General features: G+C 45.5%; 2 protein-coding genes across 2 annotated transcripts; both read left to right on the forward strand.

The window, feature by feature from the left end:
- The first annotated feature begins 349 nt into the window (after positions 1 to 349).
- Positions 350 to 12,180, forward strand: prdm1c (PR domain containing 1c, with ZNF domain). Its single transcript, XM_080790561.1, has 7 exons — positions 350 to 507; positions 2,240 to 2,497; positions 4,341 to 4,460; positions 6,797 to 7,055; positions 9,462 to 10,513; positions 10,935 to 11,063; positions 11,299 to 12,180. The coding sequence occupies exons 1-7, from the start codon at positions 481 to 483 to the stop codon at positions 11,824 to 11,826; spliced, it is 2,373 nt and encodes a 790-aa protein (XP_080646687.1). The 5' UTR covers positions 350 to 480; the 3' UTR covers positions 11,827 to 12,180.
- A 3,389-nt stretch (positions 12,181 to 15,569) lies between these two features.
- Positions 15,570 to 22,318, forward strand: xkr5a (XK related 5a; the record flags this gene model as incomplete). Its single annotated transcript, XM_080791456.1, has 7 exons — positions 15,570 to 15,684; positions 17,091 to 17,274; positions 18,063 to 18,247; positions 18,816 to 19,028; positions 19,390 to 19,559; positions 19,817 to 19,931; positions 20,985 to 22,318. 7 exons carry the CDS (start codon positions 15,570 to 15,572, stop codon positions 21,989 to 21,991), a joined length of 1,989 nt encoding a protein of 662 aa, XP_080647582.1. The 3' UTR covers positions 21,992 to 22,318.
- Between the last annotated feature and the right edge of the window lie 592 nt (positions 22,319 to 22,910).

Below are 22,910 nucleotides of genomic sequence, written 5' to 3' on the forward strand. Positions count from 1 at the left end.
CCCTGGGGCAGGAGAGTGAGTGAGCAATGGACAGCTCACTTCCAACCCTCTAACCCTCCCCCCCACCCCCCCAAAAAGTGAGGCGGAGTCTTGAGGCAAAGGGGGAGGAGGAGGAGGAGGGGGGGCGAGAGGAAATGGGGGTGTATCTCTCTCTCTCTCTCTCAAAATACACACACACACACACACACACACACACTGACACACACACCTTGTCTCCTCCTCTGTGAGTCAAGAGATCGAGGCGCACGTTTAGACTTCCACTTAGTCACACACACAGGTACAGAGAACACACTGAGGTGTGTGGGAGTCAGAGAGGGAGAGAGAGAGAGAGAGAAGGTACAGAACCAAGTCAAGGAGACAGCAGAGATAGAGCTGCCACTGGTTGCTCACAGACTCTCAGCCACTCAAGCCAGCCTAGGGTGCACACAGCCTGCCCTATGTGTGGTTCTGCTGCCAGCTAGGTCACACACAGCCTGCCCTATGTGTGGTTCTGCTCAAGGCTTCACAGTAAGTTGCTGCACTTGCTCTTGCATGTATTATTGTGGGATGGGAATTGTGCATGCACAGTACATGTAAAATCCAGAGTGTAAATTCTAACTCATAGAAGAGTAATTTTATTTTTCGCTGCATATTTCTGTTGAATAGCCAGGACATTAAATTCTGTACGTGTAAATCTTTACAGTTAAAAATAGTTAAACTGACAATTTGGATTTTGGTATGTATTTCTGTTTATATAAAAGCATTTATCAATCTGGCATGGCACCATGATCGGTGGTCTGCCACATGTCACCGTATTAACCCAGCTGTGTGACTTTGACTCATCTCTCCATCTCAGAGAATATATTGTCTGCTGTGTCACTGGGTTTCATGGTTTCGGAGTGATCTGTCACACTTGTGACATCCAGTCATTCCCAGTCAGCTGTGTGTGCCGATACACTTCAGAGAAAGACGGCGTGAAATGCCAACCATCATGATATTTGAATGTTTGACAATTTGTTGTCATGGCGTGTCAAGTGTGAGCTAACAGGATGGCAAGCAATTGTGTTGCTTCGAGGGACGCTTGGAAGAAAGAATTTGTTCAGGTTAATTTGCTTTGTTCGGGAGTTAACATTATTTCAAGTGAAGAAAGGTGAACTACAAATGCAGAACGAAAGTGAGAGTAAGAAATGTGGTGGAATCCCCAAACCTATAGTATAATATTATATAGTAGGGTATAATACAAAAAAATAAAAAAGTGCTGGGTGATATTTGTATATTTCTAGTGGTGTCTTATAAGTTAGAGAGACTTCACAGGATGTATGAACTAGTTAAATCAGACGTTAAAGTCACACATGAGCCTACAGTTTGGGCACCACAGCTGGTATCTTCTATAGTATCTCAAAGGCAAAAAGAAATAAAACATTAACCATAAAAAAGGAATTCCTTGACTGAAATGTATTGAATGTTAAGTTTGCTAACCGTTCTCTTAAACAAAACGCAGAAAGAAAGAAAGAAAGAAAGAAGACAGCAGGGTGATGTAGAGATTGGGCTGAGAGCCAGGTTCCAGTGAGCTCAGAGGAAGTCTGGCCGATTCACTGGGAGCATTGGTTTCCTTGTGAAAGTGGTCCTGCTCCGGGGCTGACGCGCGCAGGAACCTCCCCCGTAGCCTGGGGGTCGTGATTTGGACAGTCACAGGATGTTTGGGACAGCGGGGGCGACGGGGCAGCAAGCATCAACGCTGCTCTTTGAAGTTTGTTTGTCCGGTAGTAGTGGTGGTGGTTGATGGGAACGTTAGATACCCCCCCGCTCTCTCCTCACCATCACCTTGCCAGGATACCTCCTCTGTGTCACACCTCCACCACAAGGATTTCTAATTTTGGATCTGTGTGAGACTGGACTTTCCCTCTGCCCGCAGCTGTGGTTTGCGTTGACCCATGGTTCTTCACATTCCTTAAGCATAAAGGCGTAAGGGACACCGTATTTAGGAAGTATAGACGAAGGAATAGGAAGTAGAAATAGGAAAGAGGAAAGACAAGAGGGCAAAGATCAACATAGACTCGCTGAATTCTAGAGATAGAGAGATAAAGGACCCAGAACTCCACGATTATTCTGTTGAGCTTTGTCTCTCAAATGATGTCCTTTAAACATGGAGTGTTTTAAAGAATACAAGGTAACTTTGTCTGACCAAAACATCATTTTGACACATTGCCTGACAAACATCCAGTTGATATTTATCCGTATTATCTCCGTATCTATCTAGGCCTCTCAGCACAGTACAGCCATGTTAACGTCGGAAGGGTCGCCGAGTGGCACAGAGGTCATCACCGCGGCAACGCTGGAATCACAGCGCATGGATGTGGACATGACGTCGTGGACGGAGGCAGAATTTGAGGAGAAGTGCACTTACATCACAAAGGACCAACCAATGGAAGACGCCACTAAGACCCAGGGCCGGAGTCGGGCTGAGAGTTCGCTTCCCAGAAACCTGGGCCTGAAGCGCTGCCCCAACTCCACAGAGGTATGGCGGAAACAGGCTTCTGTTCATAAAGCAATGTGAATATAAGAGTTTGTCACAGTGAGTGTTTAACTCATCGTCACCATAATATTAATTTCCTTTGATTGTTTGACAATGCACACTATGTTTGGATTAGTCCCACACTGATTTGAATTCACCACACTTTTCATATGAACGTTCCTCAGTCACTTTGACCTCGTTCATTAAAACCGAGGGCCAAAGCCAGCCACAAAAAACGTGTAAAAGGAAGTCAATAGTTAGTAGTTAGTCTTAGTCAAAAATGTAAATGTAAATACATCCTTGTACAGTAAGCAGTGTGTAGTAGTAGTGTTTGTGAGTATATTCTGTGCGACCCCCAATTCTGCGTCACATCTACATCCTTCCATCCCCTCGTCTATCCTCGGGCAGGAAGTGCTTGACATGTTGTCTAATTTCAGCTTTTCCTCCCTGCTATGTAAGACTTAAGACCAGGAGAGCGAGCGAGCGAGAGAGAGAGAAATTGAGTGGGAGAGAGAGAGAGAGAGAGAGAGAGAGAGGGAGAGAGAGAGTGGGAGGGAGAGAGAGACAATAGACAGCCCCTCACCACGCACCCTCAGGTCTCTATGATTAGCAGATTCCTGGCACCACTGCTGTCCAAAACACACAATTACACTGTAAAAAGCGAGGGCACCGGGACCCACCGGAGCGGATAGTGCCATAAATTATGCTCAAGTGATGTGGTGTTGGCCGGATGAAAGTGGGTACGTGGTTGATGTTTAACTGGGCAGACCATGACTCGGAGATGGGAGATAGCATGGGATCAAAGGTGGCCTTGTTTTGAAGCACATAAGAAAGGATTAAGTTGGTGTATTGTTGAGGTGGCGGAAACGTGGGGTTTCCTGTTCAAATACACAATAGGGGATTAGTGTTGAGTCTGTGATGCCGCTGCAGTGAGTGCTGTGGTTCCTCGGCCTCCAGAGATGAGGGACCACAGCCAGGTGAGATAAGAGGAGATAGGGCCAGCTGTCTGGATCAAAATACCTGCACTACTACCTCTTTGACCTTCTAATAGCATCTGTCTGGAGAGACCGCACGGGTCGCTAGAATCGAGCTCGAAAACAATAGCAATGAAAGTGGATCGAGCTGCCTCAATAGACCACAGATGTAACTGACTAACTGTATTGTTAAGCGTTCAGTTTAGTGCATACATGATGAGATCTAACTATAGTCTGACAGTATCACTCTACGATGAAAAGAGAATATGTTACCGTTGCTTTTATTAAGCTGCCTTTGAAGCTTTTAGGTGCCGTTGACTGGCTGGGGTGTGCCCGTGACATTCTATCCTCTCTTCCCCACCCTGGAGGCTTGAGACGGGGGTGAGTTTCACACCTGCAGGTAGCAGAACAAGAGTAGCGGTTAAATTTTAATATGGCAGGAGAAACTAAAGATAACTAGTCTGATTGGTGTATGAAATATTCATCGTGTGAAGGTGAGAACATAGTCTTCTGTTCACAGCCTCTCATGTTCTCAGGTTACAGAATTGTATTTCAGTGCTCTGCAAATTGTCACCTCGGCGCCATATTGTCACGGGTACCAGGATTCATACGTTGTAATTGCTCATTTCCTAATTGTGAAGACAGACTACGGTATTCAGTTACGCTGTGAGCGGATGTGATGCTAGTGGCCAGGTATAGGCGAAAGGCCAATCAACAGATGGGATCTGATCGTCAGAGAGAGGAGCGTGCCATAATTCTCACCACTCTTATCATGGCGTTCAGAACTTCCGTGGGCATGTGCTCGCGCACCACTCACGTCACATCCCCATCTTTCAGGTCATGACATCTCCCTGCTTCTCTTAAACAAACAGGTGCTCGGGGTGACCAGCAAGGAGCTGATTCCCAAAGGGACACGTTTCGGCCCACTGGTCGGTGAGAGCTACACCAACGGAACCGTACCGAAGGATGCCAACAGGAAGTACTTTTGGAGGGTAAGTGCTGTGTGTGTGTGTGTACATGTATATGCATGTGGCTGTCACAATGTGAGACACAGCTGTTTGGTTTCTGTGACGCAGCGATTCTCTTTCCTCCGCGCATCACTCGGCATTGCCATGGTCGCACTGCCAGTAAATGCAACACACGCACGCACAAACACACACACACACACACACACACACACACACACACACACACACACACACACACACACACACACACACACACACACACACACACTACGTGCACTGAGTCCTGATTCTCAAGCTCACACTGACTAAGCAAGGAAGTGGCTTTCAGCTGAAGAGCTATACTAACGCAACAGATAACAGTGCAACACAAACCAAAGTGTCATTGTTTTATGTTAAGACTCATCGACCTCGAAATCGGCATAGTCATAACACAGACAAGCCGTGGTTTCATAAAACAAACAGTGAGCGGTAGAGTGCAATGTACAGCTGTAGGCCCCGCCTGACTTGAACAAAGTCAAAAAATGCTTTCAAATAAATCGCTCTGTACTTAATTGATATTTGAATGTCCTACTTCTGCATGTAATACATTGGGATAATATATCTACGTGTGCTGAAGAGACTAAATTAATTTCTATAATATTAATCTAATATAATTCCTATGATTTAAATGGAAAAGACAACCAAGTTTAACATGATTAAAACCCATTTAGGCCTGACCTAAAAAAATGTTTTACTTCTAAATCCTCCAGTTTTCTGAAATAAATATTTTCACGATTTTTCAAAAATAGCAGACCTACAAGCTCTCTCTACATGAGCTTGTAGATATGCTATTTTTCAATAGCTAAATTATAACATAATGTTTAAAACACCAAAAGGGGTTCCCACCCCAAAATGGATTAATTGACTGAAGGGCGCAATGGCAAATCATTGCCTTCTGAAGGCGATGGGTGAGAGTGATGTGGCTGAGAACGGTACAGGTGATACTATACGTGTGCAGTCATAAGGAGAAACCCTAGACGACTTGTGTCTCTTATACACAAAACACAGCATCCCCACACCAACGACGGCCTCCATTTACCATAAAGGCAGAGCATGGAGACCTGCTATCACGTCATAGTTTCACATCCGCGAGAGTACATTCCGTTCACGGTTAGTCATCCCCCTAATTTAACCCTATAGACACGAGGACCTGATTCCACAAATGTTTTCTAAACCCATAGACAGGGTGTCTATGTTTCTATGTCAGTGAGTGGTTCTCAAAGTTGTTCATGTCAAGGACCCCCAAATTATATGTATTTGGCCGTAGACCCCCATCTCCAAATATTTTGTTCCAGGGACCACCAGAAGCAAAGATTTGAGTTAAAAGCGTAATAATGATTGCTGTCAGAAAGGAAACCACCTCCGTATAGTCTTGTTAGTTGTGTTTTCTTGTCTGTTCTTCCTTCAATAAAAATTAAGTGAAAAAGAAAGAAAGAAAGGAAACCACCTAACTAAACAACCACCATTTTTGAGGTTTTTGATATTTTTTCTTTTGTTTCATAAATCAGTGCTATTCAACACCCAACATCTGTGTGTTGTTTCGAAAATATTGAACCAATGAAAAGTAGTAAAAAGTGCTTCGGACAAAACCTCTCAATTGGACCCTCAAACTGTCTGCTAAAGCAACTAACTCCACCACCTCTCCCCCTCTCAAACTGTCTGCTAAAGCAACTAACTCCACCACCTCTCCCCCTCTCAAACTGTCTGCTAAAGCAACTAACTCCACCACCTCTCCCCTTCTCAAACTGTCTGCTAAAGCAACGAACTCCACCACCTCTCCCCCTCTCAAACTGTCTGCTAAAGCAACTAACTCCACCACCTCTCCCCCTCTCAAACTGTCTGCTAAAGCAACTAACTCCACCACCTCTCCCCCTCTCAAATTGTCTGCTAAAGCAACTAACTCCACCACCTCTCCCCCTCTCAAACTGTCTGCTAAAGCAACTAACTCCACCACCTCTCCCCCTCTCAAACTGTCTGCTAAAGCAACTAACTCCACCACCTCTCCCCCTCTCAAACTGTCTGCTAAAGCAACTAACTCCACCACCTCTCCCCTTCTCAAACTGTCTGCTAAAGCAACTAACTCCACCACCTCTCCCCCTCTCAAATTGTCTGCTAAAGCAACTAACTCCACCACCTCTCCCCCTCTCAAACTGTCTGCTAAAGCAACTAACTCCACCACCTCTGGAAGTCATTGACAATATATATAAAGTCACAGCAGACCTACAAGCTCGGCTATTTTTCAAGAGCTAAAGTGTAAAATAACGGTTAAAGTGGTTTAAAAGCTATACGGTGACACAGACACATTCTCTCCCCACATGCAGGTCTTCTCCGAGGAGGGCCGCCTGCACCACATCCTCGACGGCCTGAACGAGGAGCGGAGCAACTGGATGCGCTACGTCAACCCGGCCCGCGCAGCCGACCAGCAGAACCTGGTGGCGTGCCAGAGCGGCCGAGACATCTACTTCTACACGGTCCGAGCCCTCCGGCCGGGCCAGGAGCTGCTGGTGTGGTACTGCTCCGAGTTCGCCCAGCGCTGCAACTACCCTCCTTTGGGACAGCTGGTGGTCTCCAAGAGCAGTGGTAAGCAGTGGAAAAATGTGTACTCGCGTGTTTTACTTAAGTAGAAAGTACCGGTATCAATACTGCAATATAGAAATACTTCCAAGTAGAATTCCGGAATAAAAAATGCACCTGCGTAAATGTCCAAAAGTATAATTTTGGTATCAGAATGTACTTAAAGTACCTAAAGTAGAAAGTACTCTATGCAGAATGTCCCATTTCAAAAGTTTTCAAAATGTCTAAAATGTAAAACAAATATTTGAAAATACCATATGTACAAGCCCACAATGCATTGCATGCATGTGCGTGTAGTGTGTGTGTGTGTGTGTGTGTGTGTGTGTGTGTGTGTGTGTGCGCGCACACTGCACATGTGTGCGCGTAGTCGCGACACGTACGCATCCACATGATGAATAGCAGTATGCCTTTAAGATGGCTCAAGTGAATCCATCTAAATAAACGTTTTCTGTGATCGGTGGTGCCTCGAACACAATAATTTCAGAACAACAGAGGAAACTGTATAAGCATGGCCTTGCTAATGCTCGGGGAGGTGTCTATAGCATGTGGTTTATATGTGAGTAAAGCTTTCCGTCAAAGTGCTGGCCGACTGACACACTCTTTGTGTGGGTGTTTAACTAGTAATACAGTCACACCCACAGCCTTTGTTGAGGGTCCACACAAAGGAAGAGAGGAGAGTACTGAAAGCAGAGACTGCAGGTGTAGCCATGGTTCCTATGTAAGTTGAGACCAATTTCACCACTTTAGGCAATGTTTCAGTTTCCCTTTTCCCCCTCAACGCACAGCTGTCAGTGGGCTCCCTCACTCACACACACACACACACACACACGCACACACGTGCGCACGCACGCACACTGTACATGCGAGCTTGCCTTCAGATGCAAATACTTTCATGCATACAAATGTGCACACTGTACACAGTAAACTCCTCAGTGTTACGTTCAAGAGTTATACATGGATAACGAACAGTATACACTACTGAGGATGTGTCTGTGTGCATGCACACATACAGAATAGATCTGCTAGAAAAGATGGGTGTACATGGGGGGCTGCAGTGCTGACAGCATGTTGGCATGCTTTCTTATTTATTTGGCTCTCTGGAGGAAGAAGGTGTAGGAAGCACCCTCTTTCACTCACTTGAGCTTCCTGGCGAGACGTCGTCGTGCTGACAGATTGATATCTCGCTGAGTGTCGGCTGTTTGTTTGCTGAGAGTTCACCTCTGTATGTGTGTGTGTGTGTGTGTGTGTGTGTGTGTGTGTGTGTGTGTGTGTGTGTGGGGGGGGGGGGTCACAGGGGAGCTCTCACAGGAGATAAGGGGTGCTCTTTGTTTGGGAGTATGTGACTGGAGGTGCTTGCGTCAAAGTGTAGGTCAATATAGCAGTGTGTATTTTTGTGTTTTGTCTTCCGCTGTCTTGTCAGCTGTCCTTTGGCTGCCCTGGAGTGAGTCACTGAACGACTGAATCTGTCTTACTCACTTCCTGGGCACGCAGTGAAGCAAAATTGGATCCAGAGAAACCAGATCGGATCTAGCTTTCATAATGCTGATCTGCATGTATTATCACAATGGGAAATGAACACCCGCCTTTTAGAAAAGTTATGCAAAATTTTGGCTACCAATAATGTGCTTAGTCTACCGGCCACTGGCCATAATCATCCTCTTGAATGATATCCGGTCCATTCTCGGGTCCCACCCACTGGGCTGAGCCTGCATGTAGAACTGTGTGTTAGGCAATTACATTAATACAGTAGCTCTCAGATGGAGGTAACATACTGTAGCACTCTCTCTTTCCCTCCATGCTATCTGTAGCCTGATCAGACTCCTATTGTTTCACCTTTGGTATATCCTCTTTCATAGTGCCCAGTCAAGTCTGGAGACTGCAGATGATCTTAACAGATGTAGACACACACACACACACACACACACACACACACACACACACACACACACACACACACACACACACACACACACACACACACACACACACACACACACACACACACACACACACACACACACACACACACACACACACACACACACACACACGATAAATAGAGCCACGATTGGTGGTTATCCATTTCAAACCATAAAGCAACAGGTTGGACTAGTATAGTTTCCTCCTTTGGTGTATGAAGCTGCGGGCTGGAGTGATAAAAATGTGTTGAATGTGTGATCGTAGACTGATATGAGCTTCAAGGGTTTCTGTGTCACCCGATTCTATTCTTAGGGGGTGACATAAAGCTATAAATGTGTCATCAGTGGCAAAATCATTATTTTTTTAAACATATCATGCTACTGAGAAACAAACGTGTAATTCAATATCCGACAGACCTACAATATGTGTAATAAAGATGTCAAGTTTACCCCCCTCAAGTATTTCTAATTTCTATATGTCTTTCTCCCACAGAGCAGAGCGTTGTCCAGGAGAAGAGCACGGGGAAAAGAGGACACAGTGTCTCTGAAATCCTCCGGAAAGACCCCGACGCGTCCGCGCCCACCTGCCGTAAGCAACGCAGAGAGGGTCCCCTGTCCCAAAGGAGCCTCCCCATCTTCCCCCTGTGTCCCCGTGTTGTCTATCCACTGCACCCCCATTCAGAGTCCCTCCGCGGCCCCAGCTTTGCTCCAATGCCGTACTGCGGCCCACCCATTCAAAAGGGGCCAGCTGCCAACTGCCCCGTCCCCTCCCCTTTACACTTTGCTCTAAAGCACATGCACGCTCCCATGACAGCCAAACATTACCCAGAGTCCTCTCTGCCTGGCCGTGTTCATCCTGGCCTGAGGAATGGTCCCTACCTACTGCCTCACAACACACTAGGCCTCAGCAACATTCTACCTCACTCCTACCCATTCTACACCGATGGACTAAAACCCCACCTTGCTCTTTCACCTCACTTACTACCTTTTGAGGCCTATGAGTATGCACACTCCCTCCGCCACTCATCCAACGGACATAGAGACTCAAAACCTACACGGGGCAATAATAAACAAGACCCCATTCTTTCACCAAGCAATAGGCAGAAAGTCAATCAGGACCTGGTGTCTGCAAAGACAAACTACCTCAGGGTCCACAATTTGACGTCATCTAATGACCTCAGAGAACTCAAACACTCGGCGACCGGCACTCTCCATGAAGACCTCCCTCAAGCCACCACCTCCAGAGCCTCGTCCACGGCCAACTCGCTCTGGGGCGCGTTGCCCTCTCCCGCACCCGGGGGAGGTTCACCACCGGTGGGCATAGCCGCCTCTGCAGACTGCCTGCCTTCCAAACCTACCTCGGCTTTGCAGAGGACAAGCCAGAGCAGTGCCGAAGCTGCAGCAATGGACCTCAGGAAGACCAAGAGAGGGAGCAGGACCATTGGCTACAAGACCCTGTCCTACCCTCTCACTAGGCAGAATGGAAAGATCCGATACGAGTGCAACGTCTGTGGCAAGATCTTTGGCCAGCTGTCCAACCTGAAGGTCAGTTCATCATTCACTGACATCTGTGAGAAGTCATTAATCAGGCCTGAAAGGGTTTTGTAGAACAGTGGTTCTCAACCTTTTCTGGACCAGAGCCCACATGCTGCCTTTCCATCTGACCACATAAACACGGCATCCAGCTGGGCTGGCCTGTGATATGGACAGATGGGTGGGTCAAATGCATTTTCAGAGCATGTTTATTTAATGATCAATCAATCAAATGTGTTGGTATAAAAAACTAATTTCAAAGAAAAAGTAGTAACTTTTTTTTGTTGTTTTATTTACATAACTTCAATCAATCATTTATTCAATTATCAATTATTTGGGGCCCACTTGCAGTATCCTAACCACGGGCACGTCCCACAGGTTGAGAATTGCTGTGGTAGAATAAATGCACTAATCTCTGGTATGCTGTTGTCAGGTCCATCTGCGGGTACACAGTGGAGAGCGTCCGTTTCAGTGCAAGACCTGCGACAAGGACTTCACCCAGCTGGCCCACCTACAGAAACACTACCTGGTCCACACCGGGGAAAAACCACACGAATGCAAGGTACAGCTACAGTTGTCTATATGATTGTCCTCATAAAAATATCAGATCTATAAACTTACTATATGCATTGCAATGTATTTGAGCTAGATAGTTTTTGAAAAGTTCTAAAATTGACAATCGGTGAGCTACAGGAGTCGGGGACTTTCCTAAATTGATCTGGCTCTAGTCTAGACATCCTGAACGTCCTATAGCTGCCCATCTCAAACCTATTCTCCTCATCCCTGATTCAATGCAGGTGTGCCACAAGCGTTTTAGCAGCACCAGCAACCTGAAGACGCACCAGCGTCTCCACTCAGGCGAGAGGCCCTACCAGTGCAAGCTGTGTCCGGCGCGCTTCACGCAGTTCGTCCACCTCAAGCTCCACAAGCGTCTCCACAGCGGCGAGCGCCACCACCAGTGTCCGCAGTGCGGCCACGTCTACCTCCACCACTGCAGCCTCCGCGTGCACCTCCAGGGCTTCTGCCCCCTCTCGCCCTCCGCCGCCCGCCACGGACCCTCGCCCGAGGAGCTCCGCCACGTCAACGCCGAGATCGAGAGGTTCGACGTGAGCGAGGCGGCCGAGCGCCTGGAGGCCATGGCCGCGGAGGCCGAGCTGGACAAGGGGAAATGCGTTACTTTTCTGCAGGAGAGCATGAGCCAGGAGTCTGTATTATCCTCCTCGGATCTGAACATCTACAGGATGGCAAAGGACTTGCAACGCAGCACTGGATCTCTGCATCCGGGTGGCGTCAAGCTGGAGTCAGGCTACATATCGGAGCCCTGAGACATTCCTGCTAATCCATGCAGGACAATCCTTAGATGCCAGCTCATGCAGCACATGTACTGTACAGTGTACAGTTTGAAGTAGAGCCTCATCTCAGCCAGGGATCGACTAAACTATATTATGTGAAGGCGAGGGGACTTTAACAAAGGGATCAATGACTTCATAATGCTGATACAAATATATTTGTTAATTTATTACACTGTTATTAATGTAAAAGGATCAGGATTATCTAAAGATTTGCTCAACAGGGTTTAAAAAAAGGTTTATCTATATATATTTTGTATAACTATGAGTTTTTGTTTACACCGATATGATTACACTAAAGATGTATGTGATTATGCATAAAAGATCAACCTTCTCTTCTGTGGTTTGCACTGTGTGACAGTGAGTCTCTCGTCATCTGTGTTTTTGAAATGATAATGACTCACGTGTAATTCAGGTTGGAGTTTGAAGTGACCTTGCAGAACGTGTGTGTGTGTGTGTCAGTGGTGGAAAAAGTACTCACATTTTTTACTCAAGTTAAAGTATCAATACTGCAATGTAGAACTACTCTGTTACAAGTAAAAGTACGGAATTCAAAATGTACTTGAGTGAAAGTACAAAAAGTATTGACATCAAACTAACTACCAAACTACCAAAAGTAAAAGTACTCATTGTGCAGAATGACCAAGTTTTCAAATCTTTTGAAAATAGACGAAATGTACAGTATATAGGACAAAGTGATTACTCTATGTTTTGTAATAATAATCTAAATCTACAAAGTGACTATAGTAACTAAAGTTGTCAAATAATTGTAATGGAGTAAAAGTACAATATTTGCCTCTGAAATGTAGCGGAGTATAAGTCAAAGTATTGGAAACAGGAATTACTCAAGTAAAGTACAAATACCTCAAGATTAAACTAAAAAGTAAATGTACCTTGTTACTTTCCACCATGTGTGTGTGTGTGTGTGTGTGTGTGTGTGTGTGTGTGTGCGCGCGCGTGTGCGTTTGTGTGTGAGCGACGCGTGTGCGTGCAGCATGCATGTGTGTGCTTGTGTGTGTGTGTGTGTGTGTGTGTGTGTGTGTGTGCGCGCGTGTGTATATGTGTGTGTGTGTGTGTGTGTGTACTCGCATTGGTCTCTGTGGGTACATTATGTTATGAGATGATAAATAAAAATGCACCAGCAAGTTGTAACTGAATGCTCACTAAGGATAAAGATGGCCATAAATCACAGAACGGCCATGGCTCTGTAACAACCTGCTATCTGTCTTTCTTCCATGAGGACACTTTGTGAATAGCTCAGTGTTCTCAGACTTTTTAATTTCAAGGACCACCATATTCCTAAACAAATAGAACCAAATTTGGTTCCATTTGCCCTTAAGGGTTACAGACTTGCAAAGGTTCATTTGGAACCATGAAGGTACCTGGACCACCCTTTGACCAGTGAGGGGGGGCAAGGTCCGTGTACCCTTTTCTCTTTCTTCTCGTTTTTGTCTTTGCTATTTTTTGAGGGGCGCTAGCCCCTTGTATGTCCAGCTTTTAGGGTGCGTGTAAACACAAACTTTGTCCTAACACAAACATTAAATGCCATTGATAATGAATGGAAAGTTTTGAAAGCTCAATATAGTCTTATAGGGACTGCAATACTATGCCTGCCCTACATCAAAATTACAGTATTTTCATATAATTGGTTATTTGACCAGTATAGCACCACTTATGTTATGTCTTATTCAGTCTGTCTAGACTGGACTGGCCACCAGTGACATCCTCGGTAGGGAGTTTGTCATTTTCAAACTAGTTGTAACTAATTGTAACTTGTTATTTTTTATTATTATTTTTTGGTATAAGCACTAGGCGACCATATGAGACACAGAGCATTATTGACAATTAAACTCCTCACATGCCATCCCATTTATCAAGTCAGCCAACATGGTTCTGTTGGTCACTCTAGCATGTATAGCATGCCCAAACTGATCCCACAATTAAGTGTTCAATTAGGTTGAGATCTGGACTCACGGCTGCCAGAAGGCCATTCCATCCTCTCCACTCCACAATTCTGGAGGTACTCGGTGATGATCCTGGCTCTGTCGGGGCAAGCATTCTGTGAAATAAAAAATTCCATCCATCAATCAATCAATCAATCAATCAATCAATCAAACAATCAATCAATCAATCAAAAAGGCCACAGAGAGCTTTAGCGATTTTGGGGTGAATGTTGGCGTCTTCAAAATAAAAGACCCTGTTGCATCCGGAGACAGTGACATACAGACTGAATAAACGATAAAAACAATATACAATATCAATTTAGTATTATTAAAAGGGGAGAGATAATCAACCAAGTTAAGTTTCCGAACTTTTTGTGAGGAGTATATATCAGGGGTTTTCAACTTTTTGTGAGGAGTATATATCAGGGGTTTTCAACTTTTTGTGAGGAGTTTATATCAGGGGTTGAATGAATGAAACTTTATTGACAGCCGTAGCCAGTAGATGACAAACAACAATTAAAAACATAAAACTCTAAAACTCTCTCGTAAAATAAATCTATAAGAGGCACTCATACCAATGTTTCCACATCAAGGAGCGGTATCCAACAGTGCTAAACCTATTCGTCAACACCTTAATCACGTTATTATGTGACCCATCAAGTCTGCTTTTAAAGCTGAACATGAGGTTTCTCAAGAGAGCCAGAAGGTGGTTAGACCAGAGTCGCAGAAGAGCTGACTAGCACTGCCACCCCTAGGCTTCTTCAGGATAATCCTGAGAGCATCATTATAAGCCACCTTTAGCTTGCGCAGACTCTATTTTTTATAGTTCACCCATAAGGGGGCTGTAAACAGCGGGGTGCAGTACGCTCTAAATAGGTTCACCTTGACCTCAACTGAACAGTAGTGATATTCTGTTGATATAAACTGATATAAACTCCTCACACAAAGTTCGGAACCACTGGCCATTGGTGGTCCGTGTAGGTATTGCATGTGGACCCTGACCATGCACCGATCTGTCTGGTTGAGTCATTATTAGTAGCCTATAGTAGTCAATGGACCATTGGTTGAGAAACAGTGGGATGTGTACACATGGGATGCATAGCAATTGTGTTACAAAAACACTGATCTTAGCCCATATCCACAGATTCCACACCCACCCAACACAACAGTGGTCCCCAGGTTGATTCTAAGTCAGGGTGGTGGTCCATCGTTCACAATCAGTTGAAAACCCCTGGTTTATATGATACAAATTGGTGAAGTGCTCCTTTAAGGCTGATTCATTGTGCCCTCTCTCTGTCTGCAAGAGGCCTTGCATTTTGCCAGGCCACACTAAATACGAATTGTTTTCAACTTGTTTTTCCTAAAATGAAGGTCATAGGCTCACTCTGAAATTCAGAAACCGCAATGGATACTTATTATTATTCTAAACAAATTAACACGTGCTACTATATATGCCAGCAGCCTGCAGACAGAGTATAGCCTATCTATCAGACCAATGTGAGCTTGCCTTACATAATGGCTGTCCAAGGTGGAGGCAAGGTGAGCTTTGAGCACAGCGCAGAGCGCACCGCCACATGGATGGATGGAGCCACTGCTCCTTTAAACATGCTCAGTGACGTCAGATATTTTGGACGGGAGGCAGGCACGCAGGCAGGAGAGCGGGAGGAGGAGGAGGAGGAGGAGGAGGTAGTAACGGATCCACCGATGGAGAAGGATGCCTAGAACCATGTCAATGTCACCGGGTTGTTGTTGTTGTCGCGCCTACGTATCCGTATCATGATCGCGGACGGGCTGCCCTCGTCGGCCCGGCGGACGGGCTGCTGGACAGCGTGGTGCCAGGCGGTCCTCTACTGTGCGTCCGCACTGGTTATTGTGGCCGAACGGAGCGCGCGTAAGTGGCCATGCAAATTCCACTAGCAGCTGGCCTGCTAATGGGCTTATTGTGCGAAATAAAATACAAGGAAATAAAATGCATTTGTTTGTTTTTTTAATTATGAAACAGTCGATTGATTGATCTGCTTTGCTTTGAATTGGCCCGTTCGCCATGTTTCAATCAGTGGAGATGCGTTGGCTTTTTGTACAGCCATGATGCTTCGTAACCGTTCCAAAGGCTGCTCCAACAGCCATGGTTATAGTTACCATATGTCCCTGACATACCGGTAGGCTATACTATTTGGAATTGTTGGACACTCCCCCTCATGAAAAAAAGAAGAAAAAATAAAACGTGAAAAGGATAGTGTTGAATTCTTGCTTTGTACCAGTCCGTGACGTGTGGTCCTCGCAGTCTTTTTTGTTGTTTTTGTTGTTTTTCGAACAAGTTGCAATTTGCAAAACAAGTTAGGCGTAGCTGTCACAGCACTCTGTTAGCATAACGACCTGCCAGTCTGCCATTTGTGAAGAGCATCTGGCATTTGGTACGCTGTGCATGCGGTCAGGTGGTCCCACACTGTGCTGTGCCTATGCGTTTGCGTGGCCATATAACCTCTGGTATGTCCCATTATGTTCCTATAGTGCACATTCATCTCAGACCCATTCGACCCAGTGTTTATGCTGGAAACCATGCAAGCTATATTGCATTCAGAATCAGGTATACTGCAAGTGCAATAACCCCTGAGTAAGCAAATCGATGACAAGGGCATGACACAGTCAGGATGTGATCTCACTGAATACGCACCAAGAAAAGTGACTTTGTCCTGAGCACGTATAGTTTTCCAACCGATATAAATACCTCGCCTGAAGGGCTCCATCGGTGGAGTCAGTGACAGAAAAAGAAGTCTAATCAATACCAAGAGGAGAAACGTATCCCTCTGGAGCTGCACATCGTGCCAGATTTAGGAGCAGTGATATGTGTGTGTGTAACACACATATGTGTGTTAGTAGTGGCCTAACTCCTGTAGGCCAATCGCTTTAAATAGCTATATTTAGAGTCAAGAATATGGAGCGATACTGTGTACCAGGGGAGATTTTGTAGTCGGTTCATTGGCGGATGGATGCAGGGAGCCTGTGTCCCTTCCCCGTGCGGGGCTCAAGGGCATCCCTCCTCACCACCAGTGAGATGCTGCTCGTCCTCTTTTATGCCTCTCTGTACTCTGACGCATAAAGTCTCGTGTGAATCGATTATGTTTTCACAGTTTTCGGGGCTTATGTTTCACACCATCTTTATTCCTGCACAAAATGCAGACAGTTTTGTAATCCATCCTGTATTCTCTTTCCCTGAGAATAAACAGAACCTCTTTCGATGCAGGAATAATGAACCCTATTTCTGTGTATGTGTGCGTCTGCCTGTGTGTCTGTTAGTTTTCTACTGTATAGGGTTTTACCTCTGGAACGAAGAGACGCAGTGGGCAGCCCTTACCCTCGGGTTCTTTCTGCCAGGGACGCTGGTCCAGGCGCTGAGTTGGAAGTGGTACCATGACGATGGTGATGACCGGCGATGCTACCTGTCAGTCATACACATATTGCACCTGGGCATCTTTAAACGGTGAGATCTGCCGGCGCTGAGCTGTAAGAGAGTAGAGACACAGTCAAATGTGTTAACCACTTTAGCCCTATTTTCAAAAATGTTCTAATACGATATGCCCAATATAGGGATGTCATGTCAGGGATTACATTGTTCATTTACAGTTCAATTTGGTTCCATTTTGTACACTCAAGAGTTATGGACAGATGAACACTCCACATTAACAGCATACATTCCATTATCAAGTGTGACGTTTAATGTTTACTGTGTACGTTGTTTCTAGAAACTGAAGCCTGATTTGGCCACGTTGCTCATCTATATGTACTTAAGATGTGTTATTGCCTGCTTGGTTCGCACTCATTCCTAAGAGGAACTCCAACATGTTTCTATGTGGGTTCAAGGTCTCAAGGTTCTTGTTTTTTGGTTGGCAACATTGCAGGCAGTAAAATTATTATACCTAGTATAGAGTGGACTCAACAGTCTTAAGTATTTTTGCCCACACAGTCAAGTGGACAAAAATAAAAAGTCAAAACTATAGTCATCATTTACAAAAGTAGTCCAGATACATAGCATAGTTTGCTAAATAGAATAAAAAAATAAGGCAAATTGTATAATAATGCTCATTCTTGTATTATGTATTGCATGCAAAGCTGCTGTAAGACTAATTTCAGTGAAAGCTGACCACCTTTACCCAAAACATCTTCTATCTTGAAGAGTGTTGTAAGCAGTAAGCACTGTGTGTGTGTGTGTGTGTGTGTGTGTGTGTGTCTTTTCTAAGTGCTCTGGTGTTTGTCTCCCTCCTCTGGCAGGTTGTGGGACTGCACAAGGACAGCGTTGTATACGCCAGGCTCGATGGGCGAGCTCGGCGTTAAGGTCATGCAGCAAGCAGATGTTGCTGCACTGTGGCTGCTGGAGGCCTTGATCATGACTCTGCCACAGAGCCTGCTGCAGGCATATGTGGTGGTCTCCACTGACGTGGGCATTCCGTCACCAGGTACGATCCTTTGCATTCCTTTTTTTATTATTTCATTGCTGTCAGGCAGAAAGAACCCTTTCATTTGAGCCATCGTATTGTGTTTTGGATGCCCTATTTTATCCTTAGTCATATGATTCTGACTTCGTGTCATGTTGTGATGTGATGTGACACGTTATTTTTGCTATTTTCGGAACTAAATAAATATTATTTTTGTCCAAAATAGCCATCAGGTCTGTCTGTCTGTTTCATAAATATTTAACCAATGAATAGTATCAACAAGAGTTTGTGACTGAATAATAACTACATTGGATCAATTGGAACGCAAAGTTTACATGTTACATTTCCTGAATGGTAACGGTTTTGTTCATAAGGTTTCCACCTGACAGTGACAGTTTGCTGTTTAGTATTGTTGGTGGTGATAGAAGAATGTGAGCTTGTTTGACTTTTGCACGTGTATGTGGCTCTGGAGGGTTTGTGTAACAAAGGACACTAAAACGGCAGAACTGGAATAACTGACAACAATTCCCTCGTGTGGCTGTCTCTCTCAATCCGTCTCTTCTCCCTCCTCTCTTGGTCTTCACTTCAGTGGCTTATTGCTGTGCTCTGTGCCTGCTGTCCATTTCCTGGGCCCTGATGCTGTATAGTCGAGCCTGCTGCCTGATCAGGCCAGGTCACCTGGCCTTGCCCCCAGCAGCCCTGCTGTGCATGCTAGTGTGGAGGGCGGGCATGCTTGCTGCCAGAGTCACCAGCCTTATGGTTTTTGCCAGGGTTTTCGACTGGTGGATCTGCGCTGTGGCAGGTGAGATGCAGCCCAAATCACTTGAGGATAAATGTGCTGGTATCCTTATCAACTGGCAGGGGATGATGTTTTTTATTCTAACGCTTATTGCCTCACATACAAACGTTAATCTGTCATTATTCTGATATTGATCAGGCAAAGAGCCTGCATGTTTTATATTACTTATTCCTATTTATAATGTCCATTCGGGCAAAGAATTGATGAAAGCATCACAATACTGAATGACAAAGTGTTCTCTCTATAAAGCCAGTGGTTCTGCGATTCTCCCATGAGGGTTGTGGTACAGAGGCTCTGTTGCACTTGTTTCCCCGCAGGCCGTTCCTCGCACTCACTTTAAGTCTATTTTTACGTGGACTTCCAGGTTTCCACTGGCTCACGGCCTCCTTTTGGCTGGTATCCCAGCAACCAGACATCTGCAATGGCCCCTGGTGCTGGCGAGCCTTCAACGGCGTCATGGGACTTGTGCACATCTTCGTCTTCCTCAACGTCAAAGATGGACCCTCGCGCTACCGCATGGCCAGCTTTTACGCGGTGAGAAAATGACTTTTCACGCAAAGATGGGTTTCGATTCTGGTATGCGTGATTCACTTCACAGTGGAGTTTTTTTTTGTTTTGTTTTCATTGGCGATTTTTTTTAATGTAGTGCACATAGTGTCACCTTCTTACTGACCTCCACACTCACAGTGTGAAAGGTAGCCATGTCATCATCAGCTCTTTGTCCTTTGCTCACACGACGTCAGTGCTTGCCTACAGATGAATGATGCTCTGACCTTCTCCCCTCTCCTCAGTTCATGCTGATAGAGAACGCTACGCTTCTGCTGGCTGCGTCCGACTTCCTGCTCAGTGAGGCATCATGGGAGAGCTTGACTCTGCCAGCAGCTGTGCTGTGCAGCTTTCTTCTCAGTGAGTCACGATGTCTCCGTCTATCTCCCCGCACTCATAATAATGATAATGCGTCGAGCTCGGAGAGCCTGTGCTATTCCCCGGGGCTTATAGGTCATGAGGATGCCACGACTTAGCCTTAAACTGTGTGCATACTGGTTGATTACTGTTTGCAAAATATTTATACATTGGCCAAATGCCGTAATCATAAATTTATGGAATGGAATTAGAATAAGACCAGGGTGGAATAGAAGCTTCTTTGAACATCTCAGATGGTGTGTGCATTTTTTTATTTTGTATTTAACAAACCAATATTATATATTTGACACTATTTCATAGGGGTGCGCACGCTTTTCCGACACACCGAAGATCCGAAGCGGGGGGACATGCGATGCGATGCGAAAAAGCGATGGTCCGACATGCGCTGCTCCCGTGCTTGCGGTTAGGGTTAGGTTAGGATTGAGGTTTCGGATCAATAGTATGTCGGAACTAAAGCCTGCACCCATTTCATATCCAAAGTATAGCCCTGCAAGACCCGTATACATTTCTACTTGCAAAAAAGAGATTTCAACCTTACTACTACTTGTACTACTAGGACTTTGTAGAGGAAATTATGTAAAATAAATGTTATGCACATTTATAATAATTATTAAAATAATAATAATAAATGAATAATTTACATTTGGGGGATATCTTTCACAATAATAAATAAAACATGTTCTACATTCTAATGATCACAAAAATACATATATTACAGGCATTTTACTTACTTTTATCAGGGTTAAAGGTCAGTCCAGAGATTTTTAATTTGTGTGAATTTCAGCCTCCGTATTTATATGCAAATATCATGGCCAATGGCATTGCAATGAACATCAATGATATATATATATATTTGTATTAATTCATTAATTTAAATATGTTGTATATTTGCAACGGTGGGTCTTGCAGGGATAGCCAGCTGGAGCACACTGCTACGCTAAGCATACTATATGTAATTTATAAATCAGTATAATCATCTGATGGGAGAGGACAAACAATTTGGGAATGGTAAAATCCCTCTTCTGTACTTTCCAGGTGTTGCCTCTCTAGTGCTGTACTACCGATTTCTGCACCCCAAGTCGACAGAGATCGCCCAGGGTCTGAACAACAACAACAACATGGGCAGTAGCTGCATCGAACGGGAGTCGTCCTGTTCTCTGGGAGACAAGAGGCTGCCGGCCCATTCCGCACAGAACCACGGCGCTGTCTCCCTGTCCGGTGTGGCCGGTTTCCTGGTGGAGCACCCTGGCAGCTGCGGAGCCGGGCCCAGCAGCTCCTGTATCTGCTACCACCACCACTGGCTCCTGATCCGGCTTGCGCTGAAGACTGGAAACCTGGGAAAGATCAACCTGGCGTACGGGGCCGGAGGGTCAGCGCCCATGCAGGATATGGATGAGTACAACCCAGAGTTTAAGAGCCTCGATGGCTTCAATAACACTTTGGGGGGCGAGCCTTTGTCCCTCTCCGAGTCACAGGGGAAGGGCGTGGCGCCCCTTTCAGACTGCAAGGATGAGTTCCAGAGTGTGAGCGAACCACCCACAGACACCGATCAAGGCGAAGAGGAGGAGGAGGAAGAGGAGGAGGAGGAAGATGAGGAGGATGAGGAGGGGGAGGAGGAGGAGGAGGAGGAGGAAGAGGAGGAAGAAGAGGAGGACAGTTTGGAGATGGAAAGCCCAATGGAGTCACCAGCCTCAGATTTCAAACGCAGCTCGCCAGAGGGAAAGTCTGTGTTCGGATCCAGCCCGGAGCCCTACTTCGCATCAACTTCCACCCTGTACTTCACCGCTGGCGCTGACCCTCAGTCACCCAGCCTTGACAGCAACCACTGTTTGGAGAGGGATGGGGGGGTCCTCAACTCCATCCGCAGCGATCCAATCCTCCACAGGGATGTCCGGGCTGTCCGAGGGATAATGGGGCCACGCTTCACCTCAACTCCAAAGTTGGACTCTGGGGTGGTGGGCTCCCCACCCACTGTCCCCCATCTCACGGGACCCAGGAGGCAACTCATAATGTCCCATAGAGACGATGATGAAAACTTCTAACTTTCCTATGAGGGTAAAGCCCCGGTCACACATCTGCCACAGATGTGACGTAGTCAACGCATCTCAAACACAAGCCATTCCGTCAGACTCATCCAGACCATTTCCCATGTTATCTTGCAGTGATGACAGGGGTGCCGGTTTTCCAGTGTGTAGTTTGTTTGACTTGCGTCGGAGACTGTTGGCTCATTGAAAGTAAACTACAAGCTGCCATGAGGGGCCAACGCACGGCTCTCGTTTCCTATTGGTTGGCGCCCCGGTCAAGGTTCATCCATGTTGAACATGACATGTCACTCATGCCGGACTTTCACATGCTCCATCAATGCGCTGCAACGGGATGCTCGGACCCTTTTGCCCCATATAACGGAAGTGAACGGGGAAGCTGATGCTCCTGAGTCCTGACACAGATGTGTGACCAGGGCTAAAAGGGGAATGACTGACAGCAACAAAGGAATACATCGGCTTTTGTGGTATCTAGGCTTTTCGATCAGTTTAATGTCAGACATGAAAATTGGAAGCCGTGTCACCTCTGTATGTCTTAGTGTGTGCAGCCAGGTGCATATTGTATGCTTTTCAGATCATATTAAGCTAGCTTGTACTGCCCACTAAATATACACAGTGTTCTTACACACTGCATAATATATACTTGATCGAAACAGAGATGAAATTACTACCAATCTTTCCATAACGCTAAGTTGTTCAAAGAGCTTACATACCGAAAAGCCATTCAGACGTGCTCATCCCCTCAGGTTTTGGAAGTGTTTACTCTATGTACAGTATAATTATAACCGTTGATAATTATTATTAGCCACAAGAACTAACTAACTAACTAACTAATAACCAATGGACACATGAATAAAGAATAATGTCACTGATTTCCAACAGCTGTGAGCACAGAAACAATACTTCTAGAGCCAAAGGG

This window comes from Protomyctophum bolini (genome assembly GCF_963924005.1).
Source record: "Protomyctophum bolini genome assembly, chromosome: 19".
NCBI classification, from domain to species: Eukaryota; Metazoa; Chordata; class Actinopteri; order Myctophiformes; family Myctophidae; genus Protomyctophum; species Protomyctophum bolini.

Excerpts from the sequence above, each read along its gene's own strand:
- prdm1c (XM_080790561.1), top strand. The coding sequence starts at position 481 with ATGTGTGGTTCTGCTCAAGGCTTCACA. Across the intron at positions 508-2,239 it reads GTTCTGCTCAAGGCTTCACA|GCCTCTCAGCACAGTACAGC; the intron begins GTAAGTTGCTGC and ends GTATCTATCTAG. Across the intron at positions 4,461-6,796 it reads ACAGGAAGTACTTTTGGAGG|GTCTTCTCCGAGGAGGGCCG; the intron begins GTAAGTGCTGTG and ends CCCCACATGCAG.